This window comes from Volvox carteri (assembly GCF_000143455.1).
Source record: "Volvox carteri f. nagariensis unplaced genomic scaffold VOLCAscaffold_4, whole genome shotgun sequence".
NCBI classification, from domain to species: domain Eukaryota; kingdom Viridiplantae; phylum Chlorophyta; class Chlorophyceae; order Chlamydomonadales; family Volvocaceae; genus Volvox; species Volvox carteri.
Genome location: NW_003307547.1, coordinates 287,139 through 305,214, shown reverse-complemented (window position 1 = coordinate 305,214; position 18,076 = coordinate 287,139). Strand labels below are relative to the sequence as shown.

Below are 18,076 nucleotides of genomic sequence, written 5' to 3'. Positions count from 1 at the left end.
GCTGCCGTTTGCCACATCCCCTGTTCGGTGCAGTGCAGCGCGTTGAATGGAACTCGGTAACTCACCTTGACCATACCGGTGACGGTGCCAACGGCCAGCTGAGCGCCATTTGGGCTGAATGCCACCGACCGAGCTTCGACCCCAATGTTTACTTTGGCCTGTCAGCGTCGGAAGAGGGTTTGTTCTAGGTGTCAACGGTGACGCGATTAGACGCATCAAGCCATGCCGATTGATTTCCAGCGAGCCCTGGCCGCAACCAGGCCACGTGCTCGCGCGCTACACGCACCAGGAGCTGTCGGCGCTTGGCATTCCACATGAAGACGTTCATGCTGTCGCAGGCAGTTGCGAACTTATGGGGCTTCTTGGGATGAAAAGCCAGGCCATATACGTCAGCGGAGTGGCCCTGTGTGAGGGGTTCGGGGGCGTCACGGCTGAGCTCCCATATCTCGCACCTGTCGCAAACAGCAAACAAGGAAGGAGGAGCGCACACGAAGGGACGCACACGCTGGAGGAGACCTGTGAACAGAAGAAAGAAGACCTTTACTGACGCTCCTGAAAATGTTCCACCTAAGAACCCTTCACGTCCGCTTCCTCTACGAATGAAACATGTGCGTTCAGGTGCAGCGAGGGACAGGGTCTTGGTCAGTGTAATCCACACGCATGTTACGGTATATGCAGTACATCGTAATTCGCACTCCACCTGTGGGTGCCAGCGACCATGTCGTAACCGTTCTCCACGGCGTCCAGAGACCTGAACACCGCCCTGTCCTTCTCGCCCGGCTCGTGCAGCTGCGGCAATCAGAACGAAGGGCCGAGACCACGCACGCAAAAGTCTCCATACAGACAGGCAAACCCTACAGGGATAACTACACAGCAAGGATTCGGACACCCGGTAGGACTTTGTGGTGTTGCGGGCGCGTGGTGCCTGCACCCCACTTGCATTTGCGGGCATCCCACGGCATCCCATTGCAGTTTAGTGTTTGTTGGGCTGCTGGTTAACCAGGCGCTTTTGCCTGGAGGGCGATGTTAGCGTGGCTCCTTGCTTACACGGGCAGCGGGTTCACTAGTTGACTGACCTGTATAGTCTTGATCACCCGACCCACGTCCCCGCTTGTGATGTCCCAGCATATGATGGCGCCGTCCGCGCCCCCCGTGACCAACTCCGTGCGGTTGGCCCGCACCGCCATGCAGCGGACGCCCTGAAGCACCGGCTTGCCGTCGTGTAGGCTGGGTGCGGGCACGCCGGGGCCATGCGCCTCAATCACCTACAAACGGGACACACGACCCATGCCATATGTTTTGCATGAACTCCCTTCCAAACTCCTTTCCGGCACAAGTAGCAGCCCCTCCTAGGCTTCTGTCTAGGCTCCTGGACCTCCACAGCAACCGCGCCATATCAATGCAGACGCCACATTTCGCTCCTGGGCGACCCCTAGTCGGACACCATCAAGACAGGAACACCCCCAATGGAGGATTACGCAGTGCGCAAGCATGTAAGCGCGCGGGGGCCAAACCCCGCACACCGACACAGCTCCGTTGGAGGGACGGCAAGGTGGGGTCCCCTCCTGGGCGCACCTTGATGCAGCAGCCGAACTGGCCGCTGGGTGAGCGCGAGCCGCTGACGTCCCACATGAGCAGCTCTCCAGACGGAGTGCCCGTGACGAGGGTCTTTGCGGACACGAACATAGCACTGAGTACGTCCTGCACCTGAGCCCGTCCGAACTTGCCCATGGTACCCTTATACCGCTCCTTCTTCGCACGCTGCGGCGAGGAGATAAAAGAAAAAATGACTTAGGAGGTGTGTCCGGGGTTGCTTTTCGGGAGAGGAAAGGCAGATGGGAAAGAACGAGGAGGACCAAAATATAGAAAGGAAAAGCAGCATGGTATTTCTCGGCCAGTTGCCCAGTTGCTACGGTAGCGGTGTTAGCGGAATCTCCAACCCGGCGTGCGGGATGGATTACCGGACCTCATCGTACTCCTGCGTCCAAAACTTCAAATGCTTGACGCCGTACGTGACGAACATGTACGGCGGCGTCACTTCACGCCCCTGGCCGTCACGGTCCTTCAGGAAGTTATTCCAGCACACCCCGAAGACCTGCGGAAGACAGATGGCACGAAAGACCGTATGTAGGCGGGAGCCATTCTCAAGGAAGACAGGGCCACCGCACATTGGGGGGCATTGGGGCCACTTCACGAGCTTCCTGTCTAGCTTTGTACTTGAGTTCCCCATGTTCTCGGTGATGCCGGCAATGCAGCAGCATCTCATCTGCACCACATGATACGGTCTGTGCGTTGCGACCCGATACCTGCGGTGGCTGGCCATTGTGTCCCACATCCGCGTGGATAATGGCCTTGGACTTCCAGTGCAACACGTGGACTGTGTGGCGGTTGTCGCCCGTCACAGCCACCAAGTACTGCCCGTTGCCGGAGAAAGCGAGCGCCACCACGTACCTGCGCCGCAAGGATCATCGACAGATCGCAAACATTGCGCGGCAGGCCCAGCATCGTGGACAATACAATGGCGCGTGTAACCCACACGCAGTGCCGCTCATTTGCCGACGGTTCAGAGGTTTCGTGAAGTGTGCAATCATTTCCGTGAGGTGTGCAAAAACGGCACTGCAATCATGTCGTAAGTGATTTGGGGGTAATTCAATGCGAGTGCATGCATCCGGATGAGCTCTTCGACGTAATCGCAACAAGCGCCGCAGCACACCTCATAGGGGCACCGTCAGACTTGAATGGTATGCGGCATATCAAGCCCAACGGATCGCGCACGTCCCAGATGCACACGAAGGGGTCATCATAGCTACCGTCCAGCGAAGACGCCACCTGGCCGGTTGCGACGGTGAACCGGTCGGGATGGATGGCGAGACAGCGAATGTCGTCGTCGTGGCCCTGCACATACAGCCATACGCCAACGCGTCAACCCTAAGCTGTCTCAACACAACCGCGGCCAAGAAACGCTCCACGGCGTTTACATTACCCTCTTCCTGAGGCAACCAATTTTCCTTTGAGGAGAGCAATGTTTGCAGTAAGAGACGTGACGGCAGTAAGGGGTATCTAGCGTGGAGTGCTCACGGGCCAGTGCCAACTAAGGAACAGCCAAGGAACCTTTCAATTTGGGTCCCGGCCATCTACCGGACGAACGCTACACTTTCTGGAATTGGGAGTCTGGAAGGGTCCCCTCAGAGAACAAACCAAGCCACCTGTTCGCCTGGGCATTCACGCTGGTGTTCCACTGCGCAATCATCATATTGCCACCTACATGGAAAAAACGCTGCGTGTGCGTTGTTGGGTCGTAGATGACGCCAACCGCCGCTGTGTAGTACACGAGCCTGCCGTCACCGGTAAAGAAAATGTTGGATGCCGTGTTTTCCACGCCAGCATAGCCGTACACGAACTCTAGCTTCAGTCCCGGCTGCAAGGGGAAAATGGAATCCGTCAGGATACGGGTAGCCACGTGATTGCGGAGCTACATGTGAATGGCGGACCGACGGACGCGACGCCCAACTGTGAGGCACACGGATAGGCCCAAAGCATTAGACAGAACGCACAGGCGCACACCGATGCTACTGATTGCGCGACCCTTTTGGTATTCGAGGTGCTGCTGGAACTCTGGAGGGAGAGTACTAAACAATTCCCCACCTTGGGCTTGCGTGCAGAGCGCAAGGCCGGCGTGCCGTCCCAGTTCGAGGGCGGGAACACGGGCTTGCGGCAATAGCGATACGTGATCTTTCCTCGGAAGGCGGCATTCTTGCCTGGCTTGTAGGGTCCCTGCCATCGGCATTGTTAAGGTAGAGCAAAAGCAGGGGGCCACAGCCTTGCCGAGCGAAACCACACGCCGTTTCCTAGGAAGTGCCCAGGAACCGCCCCCGGTCATTTAGCCCCCAAAGTGACGCTTATAGTTACCATGTTCCTCACGCCCTTAAGTGCGTCACTGCATGCACTGCGCTTTGGCAAGTAGAGGTTTATACACACACATACACGCCCACGCATTGCGCGGATCCACAGCATCCGACCTTCTGCTCAGGCTCTAGCGCCAGCAACCTGGCGGGGCTGCTGAGCAGCTTGGCAGCAAAGAGGTCGTACGGCAGCAGGCCCTGCGAATCGGAGCCATACTTGATGAACAGGGCATGTGCCTGCTCCTCCGTGACACGAACGCTGAACTTTTTCCAGGCATGCCGAAACTGCGCTACGTTGAGCAGCCCAGGAGGTGCGTACTCGCCACGGAGGCGGGCTTTCTGCTCCTCCTTTCGGAACTGCCTGCACATCACATCACATCACATTGCAGCCAGGCAAGGTGCTGAGGTCGAGATTGCAGCGGGACGGCCAGGATGCACGTACACGTGGTGCTAGTAGCAGTGCCGGACGGTGGTACGGATGCTGGTGCCAGACGATAGCACAACTGCGAAGTTCAGTGTTAGGAGATGACCGCACTGCCGTGCTGTTCAGACGAGGCACAGCCATGCACGTAAGGTATGGGCAACTTCGCCAGACGACGCTTCCCACTCACTTTGTAAGCAGCATCCGCTCGTCCTCATTGAAATTCGCGAGTGCAGCGAGAGTCACACGCATGAGGTTCTCGAGTTCTGCGGGAAATGGCTCTGCCATACGGTAAGATTCCTTTCCTCACATGGCATGGGTTGATAGTTTATTACAGGACTGACAACTCACAAAGCTAACCCAATATCATCGGGGATGTTCCCACAAGCCATGGTCCGGACCCCGAACGCATGCCCTCTGCCATGCGCTCTCGTGTCACGTGCGTACGGAGTACAGCTATCGACAACGAAACACACTTACCGTTCAGTGAGGCGAACACGTCCGCGTCGGGTTTTATGATCGGCATCGTCGGCTGTTGGTAGTGCTTCCTGGCCCTGTGCAACCAGAAGCCCCAAGGGCGCTTCAGCACAATCGCAACCTGGCAATCCCCGGTAACAGGGACTTACTTCTTTGCCTCTACTGTGTTGGGGGGCTGTGTCGTCTGCGCCCGGCCGGGTGGGCCCCAGCGGTTGTTACTCCAGTATGCGTCGTCCATCGCCTCGCCTGCCAAGGCAACTCACGGGAGCTATGTCAATCTCTGCATCAGCTGCGAAGAGGCGCGTCACAGCTTATGAGACGCATCGGTGGGCGCAACCCCCGTGCTCACCATGCTGAAGGATTGTCCGCTTAATCTGACGCCGCTGGGCGCCTGTGTTCCTACATAGCGTATGGGCAATTGCACGTAACAAGGCCGATGGATGACGTTATGTCACTTGCAGCTGTGGCTGCATGACTTCTGTCAGCGGTAGCTGACATGGTGATGGGAAATGTGCACGAGGTAAACCTGCCGAGGACCACCTGCGCAGCAATGCATCATTTCGCCTGCGTGGCCTGCCCAATGCAAAGTACTTACTGTCGTTGCGCGGGGCTGCCTGGGCTTCCCTCCGCCAGCGCTACGACGTCCAAAATGGCCTGGCCTGGTGCCGGCCCCACGTTCTGCGGGCTTCCTACCCCGGCGCCACCTCCGCCTGCAGCGCCGCACATGCCGTTTCGCCATAGAACGAAAGACCTTTCCTCAACTGCAGGTACACTTGCCTCCAGCAGCCGCAACCAGTGCATTAAATGCCCTGGACTGTCCTTCACCCTGCGGCATGGCCGGTTGCGGAGGGCCCATACGACGCCGGGTACCCTGACCGTTGACCTCCATTATCAATCCAGCGCTTAATATATATCCATCAGGAATTCAAGCTTATGCTGAGCAATTTAACCCTAGTGACCTTGGTACCCATTTCACGACGTCGCCGATGGATAACATGGAACGCAAGACGACCTGATGTAAGATTGTATGTTTTAGTTTAGTGGTGTCGTAGGCGATAGATTCTTTGTTGGGAATTGCAGGCATTGACTACTTGGATTTGGATTCAACCCATTTGGTAGTGCAAGTACCTATGGTGTAGTCTATACATTATGCATATGAATTGAATCCTTAACAATACAAAATCCAAAGCTCGAAACGGATAGGGTTACGCCGAGACTTGATCGGCAGCTCTGTGTCCAGCCTATCATACGTGATCCAAGAGTTTTGTACTGCCGCTAGTGGAGGTCACTCTTTCGCGTTTAGTTCGCTTTTAGAGGAGAGGTGCATGCGCACACCAACGCTACGTAAACAACTCTTCTATCCTCAAGTTTGACAGGGCCCGCCGTTAAAAAACAGCAGTAAACAGCGGAAGCTGTACTGTATCGTCCTTTCCATATACCCTGCCTCTTTCGATCCCTTCATGTCCCACGCATGCTATCTTGTGCACGCAGTCCCCCTCCCCTTCCCATTCGCCGCCCGTTCAACGGTGCGAGAGCGTAATAATTTGGTCAACAGCGTACGGCAGCTCCGTGGGTTCAGTTCAAAGGAGACTGGGTTGTCCGAAGGAGACAAGGATCGGATTCACGCGGGCAGACACACACATCGTGAAGTCTTTAGTCCAAGGTAAAGGCGTAGGGCTTCTTGCTGCGGCACCAAGAGAGCGTGCAGGATGGATGCCATGAATGGCGACACTTACAGGCGAACGGAACAGGCGCTGAGCTGCTTGTTGAGCGTCAGCCCAACATGGGACTCATGCTTGAACCATCCATGTAATATTTACCCGCACATTTGTAGCTGCAACCCAATAAAGAACACATTTCACCCCGGGGATTACCCGTATCAAATGCTTGTCAACGGAAACCCCCCACGATACACTGCAAGCTCAATCAACAAAATACCGGAACGCCAGCAATTGGGCCAAAACCGCTCATGCAGCTCATATAAACGGGTCTCATCCCATCTCAGGCTAGGCATTGAGACGCAAAATGTACACCGGTATATGGACGGTGAAGAAACAAGACAAACCCTAAGCCAGGGCTAATGAGGAGCCAATTGAGCCCCTGAATCAATACGGCGAGGGCCGCTTGTTCTTGCCGCCAAGCCTCTCCTGCCCATGTTGTCGGTCTGGTCCGGGGGACAAGCGCTGTTGCAGTCGCCCAGTGGCCGACGGAGCTACTGCTGTTGCTGTTCCGGATGCCGCTGCAGCAGCGGCGGCAGCGTTTACAAGCTCCTGATCCAGCGTCCACATGCAAACGAGCGCATCTTCGCCGCCCGTCACGCAAAGTGGCCCTGTAGAACCTTCACCCATGCAATGCAACGACCGCACGATAGAGGAATGCCCGCCCGTTAGGGCCATTACAGGGCACGCCATGGCAGCCGCGACCATGTTGCCCTGAGGACCCTGTTGCTCGAGGACTGGCACAAAGGCCACCGGCCCATCGTTATGCCCTACCACCAAAAAGAGCTGGTTCGTTGGGCTATCGTAATGACAGCCAACAAGATAGTCAACCTGCCAAAAGGGAGATACGTGCATGTGACGGCTCGAACAATACGAAAGGGCCGCTGACACGGGAAGGAGCATCCTTTACCTGTGGTACGATGCTGCCTGCTGCGGATGCAGCGCACGCCTGCGATGCCGCTTCACGCGCCATAGGAAAATCTGCGAACTGCATATCGCCCCCAGGGACATCTTCAGTGGTGGCTAGTAACCACTCCCACAGGTGGACGCTCTCCGTCCCCGTCCTGACCCACAGCCGCCCACCGCCATGACCATACAGGCCAAATTCTTCTACGGAGTTATTGATGTTGATCGCGGCCTGCAAGGGAAGGGCTGGTGCAGGACGTCAACACTATTGTTGCCCGTCTCGTTCGTGCCTACGCTGTGCTCTCTCCACGCCTATAAGCACACAAACAAGACACTACGCACTTATACACCAGTCAGAAAGAATGACCTGTGCCATGTGTGCCAGCTCGGTACATGCCGCATGAGAGTCAAGATTAGCTCACCTGGAACACATCGTCGTCGTTGAAAGACTTGGATACGTCGTGGACAGCTATGAGACCATCGGTAGAGCCGCTGAGGATACGGCCGCTGCTGTGGAATCGAACCTGCACCAGACGAGTGGCCGCAATTGCGCTGCCTGTCCGTACACCGTTTCGGGCGGCCATAGCGAACAAATGAGGCTTCCCTGCCTGGAGTCCCGCACAGAAGGCTTTTTGACGCGCACCTGCGTGACGTCCTCCGCATGGGTGTCGTCCAATTTCGCTAGTGGTTTCCTTGTGCGCCGGTCCCAGAAAAGTACCTCTCCAGTAATCCCTGCCGCCAGCACGTGCTCGAGACTGGAATGGCAAAAAATCTCTTGATTCCGCACCTCATACCTGCACACACAACAATGGCGCAGCTGTCCTTTCTGTAACTGAGTAATCGATTTGGAACGCCCTCTTATTCGAAGGATGATGGGATTTGTCAAGTGCCACTCGGCACAACCCGGTCGTTGCGACTTGCAAGTGCGTTAGGCAGCGCATACACCCGGCACTCCACGGGTTCTTGGTGCCCGGCCTCCCACGACGCTCAACTCAGCTTCTCAGAGGCTACTCTGCCAGCTTCACACATGGTGCTGAACTGCAGAGTAGCTTGTCGTAACGTGCATGACTTCAAGTACGTTACCTCACCTTTCCGCCAGCTGCATGCTCCGCACATCCCATACAGCTAGTGAGCCGTCAGCTGATGACGACAAAATAGCATACGGCTGGCTAGTACTGCTGAAAGAGAGGTCCGTAACGGTCCCTGTGTGGCCCCTAAGCTCTCCGACAAGAGATAGCTGTGGACCGCTAGGCTGATAGAGCTTGATAGCGTGGTTTGACACGGACGCGGCAACTAGGTCCCCGGATGGACTGGGCAAGGCTCGGAAGACGTAGCATGGATCGTTAAAATTAAAGTCTACCCGGGCAGAACCACAGCATGTAGGGAGCTTCAGTGTCCCTGGCGGCCCAGCCGGCGCAGATGTGCTTGGCTGCGGCCCTTGCCCGCTACCCATGTCTTCGTCATCGCTATCGAAGCGTATATGGCCCATCATTCACCCCTTTACGATAAAAATATAACATTAGGACGATAAGTGTAACCCATGCAAAGCAAAAAGGTTGAAGAGCGCATCAAGGGTTTATATCGTGAAGAACATAGGAAGCAATGCAGATATGGAAAAACACGTGGTCATAGGAATAATCGGTCCGCAGGGCGTAAGTATGAGTTCGGCAATTACCGTACGGCTCCGACTCATTTCACGCGCATCACGAAACGCAACGCAATGTGACACAGCCATATTCCAAACAAAAGAGCACCTTTAGGGGCCTGAAGGTCAGGGGCAGGTCGCCCTTCGTGACGTTTGTCCCACGTTCTTGATTTGAACTCTCTAACAAAACCAACAAGGATACTTCAGCGACCTGTTCTGCAAAGCCGACAAGGACAATTGGATGGAATATTAACTGCAGTTATGCTTGCTAGACTGAGCTTGTTCGCCTTCTGTACGCACAGCACAACAAGTCGTGTGCAATAAAAACTTTTGCTCATGCACGATGTGTAAAAAGATAAGATATGTTATATTTCCCAAGTGACTTGGCCTATGGAAATGGGAAAAACCTTAGCCGTGAACCGTTGCCAGTCCATCGCCGATCCGTTAGCACACAGTTGGCAAACAACGGAACCAAATACCCCCCCAGGACTCATCCATTGGACATATTATGACTGGATGCCATTTCATCACGAGGATGCTTTCCATGGGATATGCTCTAGCACAGTGCCAGCCCGGGCGTCTCTATTGAAACGTGGATACGATCCCCTAACTTTCTCTGGGTTGCCGGGCTCAGTCTGTTTGCGTTTGTGAGCTTCTCGCGTTTCATTAGCTAGCCTGCTGTGCGATTATCATTGCAGTAGCGTACCACCAGAGCCTTCGTTCCACTGCTGGTGCAGCACGTGTTCCGGAAGTTCGTTAACTAACTATATAACATTACAGAACTGCAACTTCGTTCACAGGCATAGATAAATTAGATTCGTTGCCACCACTTTAAAGGTTGCTGTGAATCCTGACGACTATCGTACAATGTGCAACAGCTAAACAAACGCACTTACGAATAGGTCCGTATCGAAGGTACTGTCGAATCATCAGGAAAGAAGATCCAATTCACATGTGAGCACCATACCTATGCCGCGAATAACGCCCAGTTTCATAGCTCATGGCTTCATTACCTGTACAGCCACCGGCCAAGGTACATGCCTCGACGGATTTCTGTTGTGTTTGCTGGCCGGTACAACATGTGACATCTTGCCTTAACATCTTGTACATCTCGCTGCTCGCGTTACCACGAAAGCCGTCGTTGGGCTGCCGGTCCTAAAGCACATTTTGTGAAGACCGGGAATGCCCCACACTTACGGAGAGGGTGGCCTGGGGTAGCAGACTTTCAGCGCCAGAATGCCCGCTTGATGCTCTCAACCGTTTGACAACTTCATAGCGTTGAAAAACCTTAGCAAGACATGTAACCCCAAAAAAACTAAAAGTATTGAATATGAATGGCTTGTGCTTGGTCGGACGGTCAACCGGCCATCCAGGCAGCTGCAATCCCACCACAAATCGCATTCAACGCGCAACTCTTTGCCATACAATAATCACGAAGTGTCGGGCGTGGCTTATGCCCGGACGACCCTTTTGGATCCACTGAGCAGGATGCATTCATTATCCGACCAAATGGAGTAATGGATAGGGGTTTGATGCAGAGATTAAGAAATGAATTCTTCCTGGGTATGCTACAACTGGTTCGCTCGCCGCCCGCTCACTCTTGAGAAATCGCACGTGGGCTGCTCAGGGTATGCTCCATGAGCTTAAATGGCCCCAATCGCCCGCAGGGCCTCATCCATGGCTGCCAGCCGCTTTATTAGCATTAAGTCTTCCTCGCTGGGTGCTTGGGCCAGGAGGGCTGAGCTGGGGTAGCCAAAATCCGCGGCCGCTTCACGCGGGGCAGGGGCAGGAAACTTGTCACCCGTGCGCCGTGGCGTTTGCGCATCTTCGACCATATGTACGGGTGCTGAAATGGCTTCGACGCCGACCAAGCCGGCCTCCTGCATGATTGTCGTGCGCCTGGTGAATGCCAACGAGAAGGAAGGCCGAGAAGCGGACGCATGACTGCCACCAAGCTGCTGCTGCTGCTGCTCAAGGCTAAGTCTTCGCGACAGCGGCTCCAAGCCAGCAGCTGACGAAGGCGGCAGCGTAGAGGCCACCATGCCAACTGTCCCCGAGTTCCCTGGTGAAGCGACAGGCGCGATGGCTGGCGGGGACGCAGGCGCCTTAGGTGGAGATGAAGGTGCAGACGTGCCCACTGTCCCTGAAGTCCGTGGCGATGAAATGACAGCTGCAGCGTTGCCGGACGCGAAGGGCGATGGGAAACCACTCACATCTGGCAGCACCATGTCAGCCGTGCCTGGTCTATAATATGTTTGCGATGCTGGCGTCGGTTGTTGTGACCTGCTGGGCTGCTGTCGCAAGTTCCCTGTTGGTGAGGCACTTGCAACAGCTACATGGCTCATTGCAATGTCACTGGGTGGTGTCTGCTGCGGGGCAGCAACACCCGCGTCCACCGCAATGCTCGGGATGATGCCGCTCACTCGCAATGGGCTGGAGAGGGCATCTGCGGACGGACGGACAGCGCGGCTGAGCATCCTGGCATCCAGCATCACCCGTGGACTTATCATCGGGCTGCTGCTACCAGCCGCTGTCGCCCCAAGGCTTGACTGCCAATTTGCACTTGCTGTGGTGCGGTCATTCCCTTCTGTAGGGCTTGCATTTGCAACCCCGGAGCGAGGCGCAATGAGACTCACGCGCGTGGGCGACCGATAAGCAGTGGTCTGCAGCGTGGAGCCGACATCTGCTGAAGCGGATGTCGGCCCCGTGTGTGGAAATACAGTTGCATCAGCTCCACGGGAAGCAGACAACGCTGGAAAAGAGTAGCCTGTCGCTCCGCTGGGGGTTGGTCCGGAGCCAGTGGCTGTCATGTTGCCACCGGCAGGAGAAACCCTGCCTGAAGGCGACGGTGGTGCCGCGGCAGAGGGCGGCAAGGAGTTATATGGGCCCAGGTTGAAAGAAGCACGCGGCGGATTACGGTGCATCTCCGGATGAGGTGTAAGGCTGATCTCGGACTCTGAAATGCTGGCGGGCGGACGGTTTTCTGGCGATACCTTGCTTGTCGCCTTGTAGTTTGATCCCCAAGCAGCGTTGGCGGCCGAGGACTGGGGATTGGCTGCCGACTGTAGCACTGGACCCAAATCTCCACGCCCGAGGCTTGGCTCTGAGCTGGATCCGTCGGCCTGCTCATGAAGCTCACCAATGGTGCTCCCATGCGGTGAGGAGGGTTGGAGGAGGCTACTTCGAGGCGAGGGACTCATAATGTTAGTCACGCCGCTTGCCGCGGACGCCGTGACAGATGAGGCTTCTTTGAGACCGGGAATTGGCTGAAGGACACCGTTATTGCTCCTCGACGAAGTGAGCGGGAAGGCATCGTTGACCGCACCCTCAACAGTAATGCGTACGCTCTCTTCTTGTGAGATACTGAGGATTGCAGACGTAGTCCTCCTGCAGGAGGAAGTGCAGAAGTTTCCTCTCATTCATTTGGTTTAACAACTAAAAGTAGAAGAGTGTGCATAAGGGGGCTTAAATACATAAGCATTTCTCCATTTGCGCCCTGGTGTTTCCTTATAGCAGACTGCAATGGACAATCAAGTGTGGATATTAAACTTTAATCCCAACCCCTAGTAGCGTACTGACTGCTGTGACACATTTCATCCATGTGCAGTTGGCCCGCTACATACCGGGATGGCGATGGCGTCGTGCCTTTTGACCGTACTCCGCCCGCATGGATGCTGACACTGGATGTACAAGGGATGGTGGTGGTAATGGATGCCCTTGGCAGTAGCGATCGTGAGCCGCTCATTCTCAATATGGCGGCACTTTCTGCATCCGGCTGCCGCATCACCATGGATGGTGATGTAGCAACCAAAGATGTTGCTGAGGGAACGACAGTCGGCACAGACGCCATGACACTGTCGCCGCTGCCGCTTTCCTTTCTGCTTTTGTCCGTGCCAGAAGTGCTCAGAGCCTCCCATGCGTCGTTGTGGCCACCCGTTCGACAGGTTGGCAACGTTGATGCAGACTCACTAGTCGACAGAGCGGGCTGGGCAGGGTAGCGCAATGCTGCGTGTGCTGGGGCAGAGGGCCCGGCGACCCGTACACTAGGCCCTGCCGCAGCAGCCATTGACGAGGAAACTGACCCGGGCCCCGGGGTTGCAGCAGCTGGCGTAGTAGCACCGGAATTATCGTGAACGCCCTCGATTGGGCCGCCCGTGGTGTCAGCTTCAGACAGACTTTGCAGGTAGCTCATCATGCGCTGCTGCTGGGTGAGGGACGGGCGCCATTGCGTCAGCATTAGCAGCATGCGTACAATGTGAACGGGCGTGTAAGTAGAAGCCAGACTTTGTAGACAAAGCCATTGGTCGATAGCATGGTCATCGATAGCATGTTGTGCATGCCCATGCTTGAGCGCAACTTTCACCGTAAGCTGCGACGAGAGCAGCGTACAGAATAAAGTAGCGGAACTGCAAGATCCCAAGCCTCACCTGGTCAACACCGTTTCCACTTGCCAAGGCTGCCGCCTGTTTGGCAGCAGTCTTGGTATTGGCATCTTGTGCTGCCGCGTCCCGGGCGGACTGCGCGGCCACCTGCGCCCGCAGCTCCTCTGCAGCGCGGGCAGCCACGCGTTGTGACATCAGGGCATCATCGAGCGCCTGCTGTAAGCTTTCTTTCTCCGAAACTAGCGCTACAAGGGCGGATTCCGCATCGGCCAGGACTGCATCGTTCGCTGCCAGCTCCTTCTGAAGCTGAGCTACGTCCAGCCGGGATGCAGTCAGTGCCTCTCGCAGCTGGCTCACCTGCGTTAGAAGGTGGGTTCATCGTCCGAGGGAAAACATGGTAACTAATGAGGAAAAGCTTGGCAAAGGCTATATATGTGAGGTAAGCCGCGGCAGAAGCCATGCGAACCACACGCAGGGTATCGAATAACGCTGCTACACACAAGCGCCTTCGTGCCACACGAAATGCAAAACCCGCAGCAGACGTCGTCGGCACGCATTGCCGGGCCACGACGACAGATCGCGGAGTGCTATCACGCGCACCTCGTTCTCGGCACCGGCAGCGGCATGCCTTTGCTGCATCTCAGCCAGCAAACGTGCCCTGTCCGCGGCCAGCTCGGCGGCTTCACCCCGCGCTGCTCTGGCCTCGGCCGCGCGAGCCTCAATCTCCACCTTCAACATCGCATGACCGTCCGTCAGGCGCGCATTCTCGACTTCTAAATGTCGCAAGCTCGCGGTTAAGCTATGCACTTGGCCCGCAAGCTCCGTGTTACGCTCAGCTGTGAGCCGGACCTCATCCTGGATGAAACGTGAAGGGTATAACGCTACTATGTTCGTGCATCAAGTTTTGAACCTTTCGTTAGTAACTGCGAAGGACATAGTCTGCCGTGTATGCAACGGAAACGTAAGCCGTTGATTGGCCAGCTAAGGCATGCAAGTGAATTTAACATGGCACGCTCCTCCAATGCCACATTGAACCCACTGCCTTAATACCCGACATATGGAATTTCTCTTCAAAAGCGAGGACTGCAAACCAAGCGGTCCTCGTGGTATCGCAGGTTTGGCGCTCGTGGCACGTGGGCAACCATACCCATACCTGCATCTTTTCGACACGCTCTTTGGCAGTCTGCAAATCCGCCTCCAATGCACTATAGGCGGCATGTAGGCGTTCTAGTTCGACCTCGAGCTCGTCGGACTTGGCTATTGCGCTGCGCTGTGAGCGCTGCGCCTGCGCCAACGCATCCGCTCCCACATCAAGCTCACGCTGCAGCCGACGGCACTCGCTAACCTGCTCCTCCCTGAGAATGGCATCGCGGATAGCAGATTAACTGGACCAGGTATGGGCAAATGTGTACGCTCTCCACTACTCGTATGCCAGTGGAGTGGCTTTAACGCTTATCGCACCGACCGAGCACAAATCCACGTGCTTTGCTGTGGCACAATGCCCATGTGCACAGGCAGCCGAGCTGCATGCATAATAATGTACTTCGGTGTCGTTGTGGCTATGAGCTTTAGCTGATCTTTGGCTTTGGCAGTCGTTTGGTGAGGTCTATACCCACGACGGCACTGGGTTGCTACGACCGCGCACCTTTGCCGGGACTCCTCTTGTAGCTGTGCCTGCAATGCCAAGGCATCCCCTCTGGCGCGCTGTAGGTCCTCGTGTATTGTTCCCTTGGCATGGTTGATTGCGCGGAACTCCGCTTCTAATGTGGCCAAGCGGAGCTGAGCCCCGGCATACGTGAGGGGCAGGGACATAGTTAATATCGTGCGCTAACAGTAGTGCCACAAGGCACTGTCATGCCCTGCCTCCAAGAATAACTAACCTGCAATTGCTGCATTTCAGCCTTATGGCGGTCTTCAGCAGCGGCGGCGGCGGCTGAGCTGCGGGCAAGTTGCTTGGCAGCGTCTTCTAGCTGGTTTGCCAGCTGGTTACGAGCCGAAGCCATATCTGTACAGAAGCCAGAGGTCGAAAACAAATTCCTTCACGCAGTTACAACCAGAGGTTTCATGCAATCCTACCTTCACACGCATCCGTGCTGCCGTACTACTTACGGCTTGGAGCTAATGTGTGACGTTGCATTAATGTCAAATGCGGACGGGAATTCATCATCGTTGATGCAGAATGTCCTGCGATTTTTTTTACTGCGCATGAACTGAATCCCGCCACCTTGAACAGGAGGCCTTGCACGTACCATCAAGGTTGATATGCGCTCCTGCCAGCTCAGACTGGAGGCCGTCGCGCTCGGCGGTCATGGCCGAGATATCCATCTCAATGTGGTACAGTTTCTCACGCAAGGCAGTGGCCTCACGATCCAGTTCAACTGCAAGGTTTCCAGGAGGACAACACCCACATTGGTTCTTGCTTTATGGCAAAATTGGCGGCGAACACTCAAATAACCCCCCTCCAGTCACCGTCACGCGGCGGCCCCCCGCTCTACCAGAACGCTTGCCTGCTCTTGCTCCATGTGTTGCAGCTAAGGCAGTCACTGCAACTGTTTCTTCTCGACTCTTAGCAAGGTCACGCTTAGCATCTGCCAGCTCTTGCTGTAGCAGCTCGATACGATCTGATAACCGCGACGATTCATCAGTAGCAGTACGCAATTGGACCTCTGCTCTATCTGCGCGTTCCAATGCGGCAGCAAGCTCCGCCTGCGAGATGAAACCGTCACAGAGACCTCTTAGGCCCGCAGGTAGCCCGCCATGTCCATGGGGTGGGAACAGCAGTACACAGACTGCAACAGGTTTACAACACAGCTTGGGAAAGGTGTCCAAGCATAAGACACGCGAACCCCTATACTCTAGGCCACGCCGTGCAGACCGTTCGCCTACAGGAACCCACCTGTAGCCTTGCTTGGCCATGTGCATCCAAAGGACCACCGTACGCCATGGTGGGATTGGAGCGGTTGGTGTTGGAACGTGTGACCAGCCAAATTAGATCTGGGCCCAGCTACTTCAGCTTCATAATGGCGGGCGAGTTTACGAAGAAGGCCAAGAAAAGCGAAATGGCCGGTCAGCTGGACGCTTGGGGCTACGCCAAGCTCGACGAACTCTGGAAGCGTACCATAGAAACCCTAGCTTGTACATAACTCAATCCACAGTAAATACGCATGTAAAGCATAGTAAATCGCTGCTGGTGAGTTCTCAGCGTTGGTCAACTGTGCTAAGCCACGGTCCCAAACGCCAAGCTACAATGCCATAAAAATATTCCAGTTATATTCTATCCATTTACAAAAGTCTAAGGAAGCCATGTTTTGACTGAAGGGAAGGGCTCCTATCGCTGGCCCAGGTGCTATAACCAAATAGGTTCGTCGTATTTGCTTCTTTTGCTCCCGATGTAAGCCGGACGCAAGTGCAAGCAGTACTGCTGAAATTGTGCTTACGTCTCGACGTGCAGAATTTCATTCCCTTACTGTGTGCGGAACCTGACGTACAAAAAGGTCTTAGTATGCCAAACGGCCGCCGAACTAAATCCATTGGTTCATCTCATCTCAGTGGGAGTGGAATTCGTCATTCAAAACGCGCGTGTGCAACAGTGTCACCGGTTTGCATAGCGAGCTATGTGGTGGCCAGTGTCTCCGATGTCTTCATGCTTTTCCTTTGGATAATCGCCGCAGGTTGGGAGAGGAACTGGTAGTGCCTGATTAAATGACGATTTTTTGTTGCAAAGTCAAAGAGCTGTTCTATAACGCATCGGGCTTATAACGTCATACGGCAAAACTACTGCTGCTGGTTGGTGGTTGACCACAGTTAGCTCAAGGGGTTCCACGGCTATGATCGTTGCTTGAGACAGCAACGACCGGATTGATAAATAAAACATGAACGGAGTTGGTTGAGCGTTTGTGCCGCAAGAGAATTCAGATCATTCGAAGGGAGAAACGTCATAACTACGTTTTCGCGTTGTCATGTGCTGCGTTTAGGTCGCTATGCTAGTAGTTGCCAGTACAACCAGTGAAGGCGTGCATCCCGCTCTCCATCGGGCACCGCCTCATGCCAAAGGATTGGACTCGTACGGGGCTGTACGGGGGTTTAAAATCAAAGCTGCGCGGAGCTCTGACCGATTAAAAGATGGCGTGAAGAAAAGTGAAGGAATACACCGTACTTCAGACCCCAATAGTTTTTGTTTTTCTGCAGGATAAAACACGGCTGCAGTGCAGTTATTGCTTAACCAGGCCCCTGAATCAGGACAATAGGTCACCTTTACTTCACCAGGCCCAGGACATTAGGTTGGCACCTGGACAAAGGCGCGAGCCAAATCAACAGTCTTGACTCGAATACGCCATCCTGGCACAAGCATCAAGAAATGGGCAGCACGGCACGTGGTGTCATGTGCACGACAATCATCACACACATATACACGCGCACATCGCCTCACACTACCGACAGCGCCAACACTTGGCGGCACTACGAGGTGCGTAGTGCAAAATCACGCTGTCAGCATCCGCCGTCCGCTCCCACAGCTACTTAGATTACAATAAATAAATTGTACGTCCTCGCAACATCACTCCATGACACAGCAGTGCACCTTGGGCAGTTTCAGTGATTCACGCCGCCTCCACGGGTACATGCCA

General features: G+C 55.2%; 3 protein-coding genes across 3 annotated transcripts in view; all 3 read right to left on the bottom strand.

The window, feature by feature from the left end:
• mot51 (uncharacterized protein) overlaps positions 1 to 5,689 on the bottom strand; it is a gene marked incomplete at both ends in the record, with an annotated part of 28,615 nt that extends 22,926 nt beyond the window's left edge. Inside the window, 18 exons of the mRNA XM_002946645.1 lie at positions 66 to 158; positions 287 to 452; positions 701 to 789; positions 1,077 to 1,265; positions 1,576 to 1,761; positions 1,967 to 2,095; positions 2,307 to 2,451; positions 2,714 to 2,829; positions 3,266 to 3,418; positions 3,646 to 3,774; positions 4,020 to 4,263; positions 4,514 to 4,604; positions 4,804 to 4,877; positions 4,950 to 4,984; positions 5,064 to 5,089; positions 5,150 to 5,199; positions 5,396 to 5,510; positions 5,626 to 5,689. Coding sequence (XP_002946691.1) covers positions 66 to 158; positions 287 to 452; positions 701 to 789; positions 1,077 to 1,265; positions 1,576 to 1,761; positions 1,967 to 2,095; positions 2,307 to 2,451; positions 2,714 to 2,829; positions 3,266 to 3,418; positions 3,646 to 3,774; positions 4,020 to 4,263; positions 4,514 to 4,604; positions 4,804 to 4,877; positions 4,950 to 4,984; positions 5,064 to 5,089; positions 5,150 to 5,199; positions 5,396 to 5,510; positions 5,626 to 5,689 — 2,094 coding nt within the window. The remainder of the gene's footprint in view (positions 1 to 65; positions 159 to 286; positions 453 to 700; positions 790 to 1,076; positions 1,266 to 1,575; positions 1,762 to 1,966; positions 2,096 to 2,306; positions 2,452 to 2,713; positions 2,830 to 3,265; positions 3,419 to 3,645; positions 3,775 to 4,019; positions 4,264 to 4,513; positions 4,605 to 4,803; positions 4,878 to 4,949; positions 4,985 to 5,063; positions 5,090 to 5,149; positions 5,200 to 5,395; positions 5,511 to 5,625) is intronic.
• A 1,216-nt stretch (positions 5,690 to 6,905) lies between these two features.
• Positions 6,906 to 8,913, bottom strand: VOLCADRAFT_86900 (uncharacterized protein; the record flags this gene model as incomplete). Its single annotated transcript, XM_002946644.1, has 5 exons — positions 6,906 to 7,349; positions 7,429 to 7,656; positions 7,847 to 7,948; positions 8,068 to 8,218; positions 8,513 to 8,913. The coding sequence occupies 5 exons, from the start codon at positions 8,911 to 8,913 to the stop codon at positions 6,906 to 6,908; spliced, it is 1,326 nt and encodes a 441-aa protein (XP_002946690.1).
• Positions 8,914 to 10,712: 1,799 nt separating this feature from the next.
• Positions 10,713 to 16,395, bottom strand: VOLCADRAFT_86899 (uncharacterized protein; the record flags this gene model as incomplete). Its single annotated transcript, XM_002946643.1, has 11 exons — positions 10,713 to 11,438; positions 11,706 to 12,456; positions 13,152 to 13,273; positions 13,497 to 13,808; positions 14,052 to 14,306; positions 14,605 to 14,806; positions 15,097 to 15,230; positions 15,332 to 15,456; positions 15,701 to 15,829; positions 15,947 to 16,157; positions 16,348 to 16,395. The coding sequence occupies 11 exons, from the start codon at positions 16,393 to 16,395 to the stop codon at positions 10,713 to 10,715; spliced, it is 3,015 nt and encodes a 1,004-aa protein (XP_002946689.1).
• Positions 16,396 to 18,076: the final 1,681 nt, after the last annotated feature.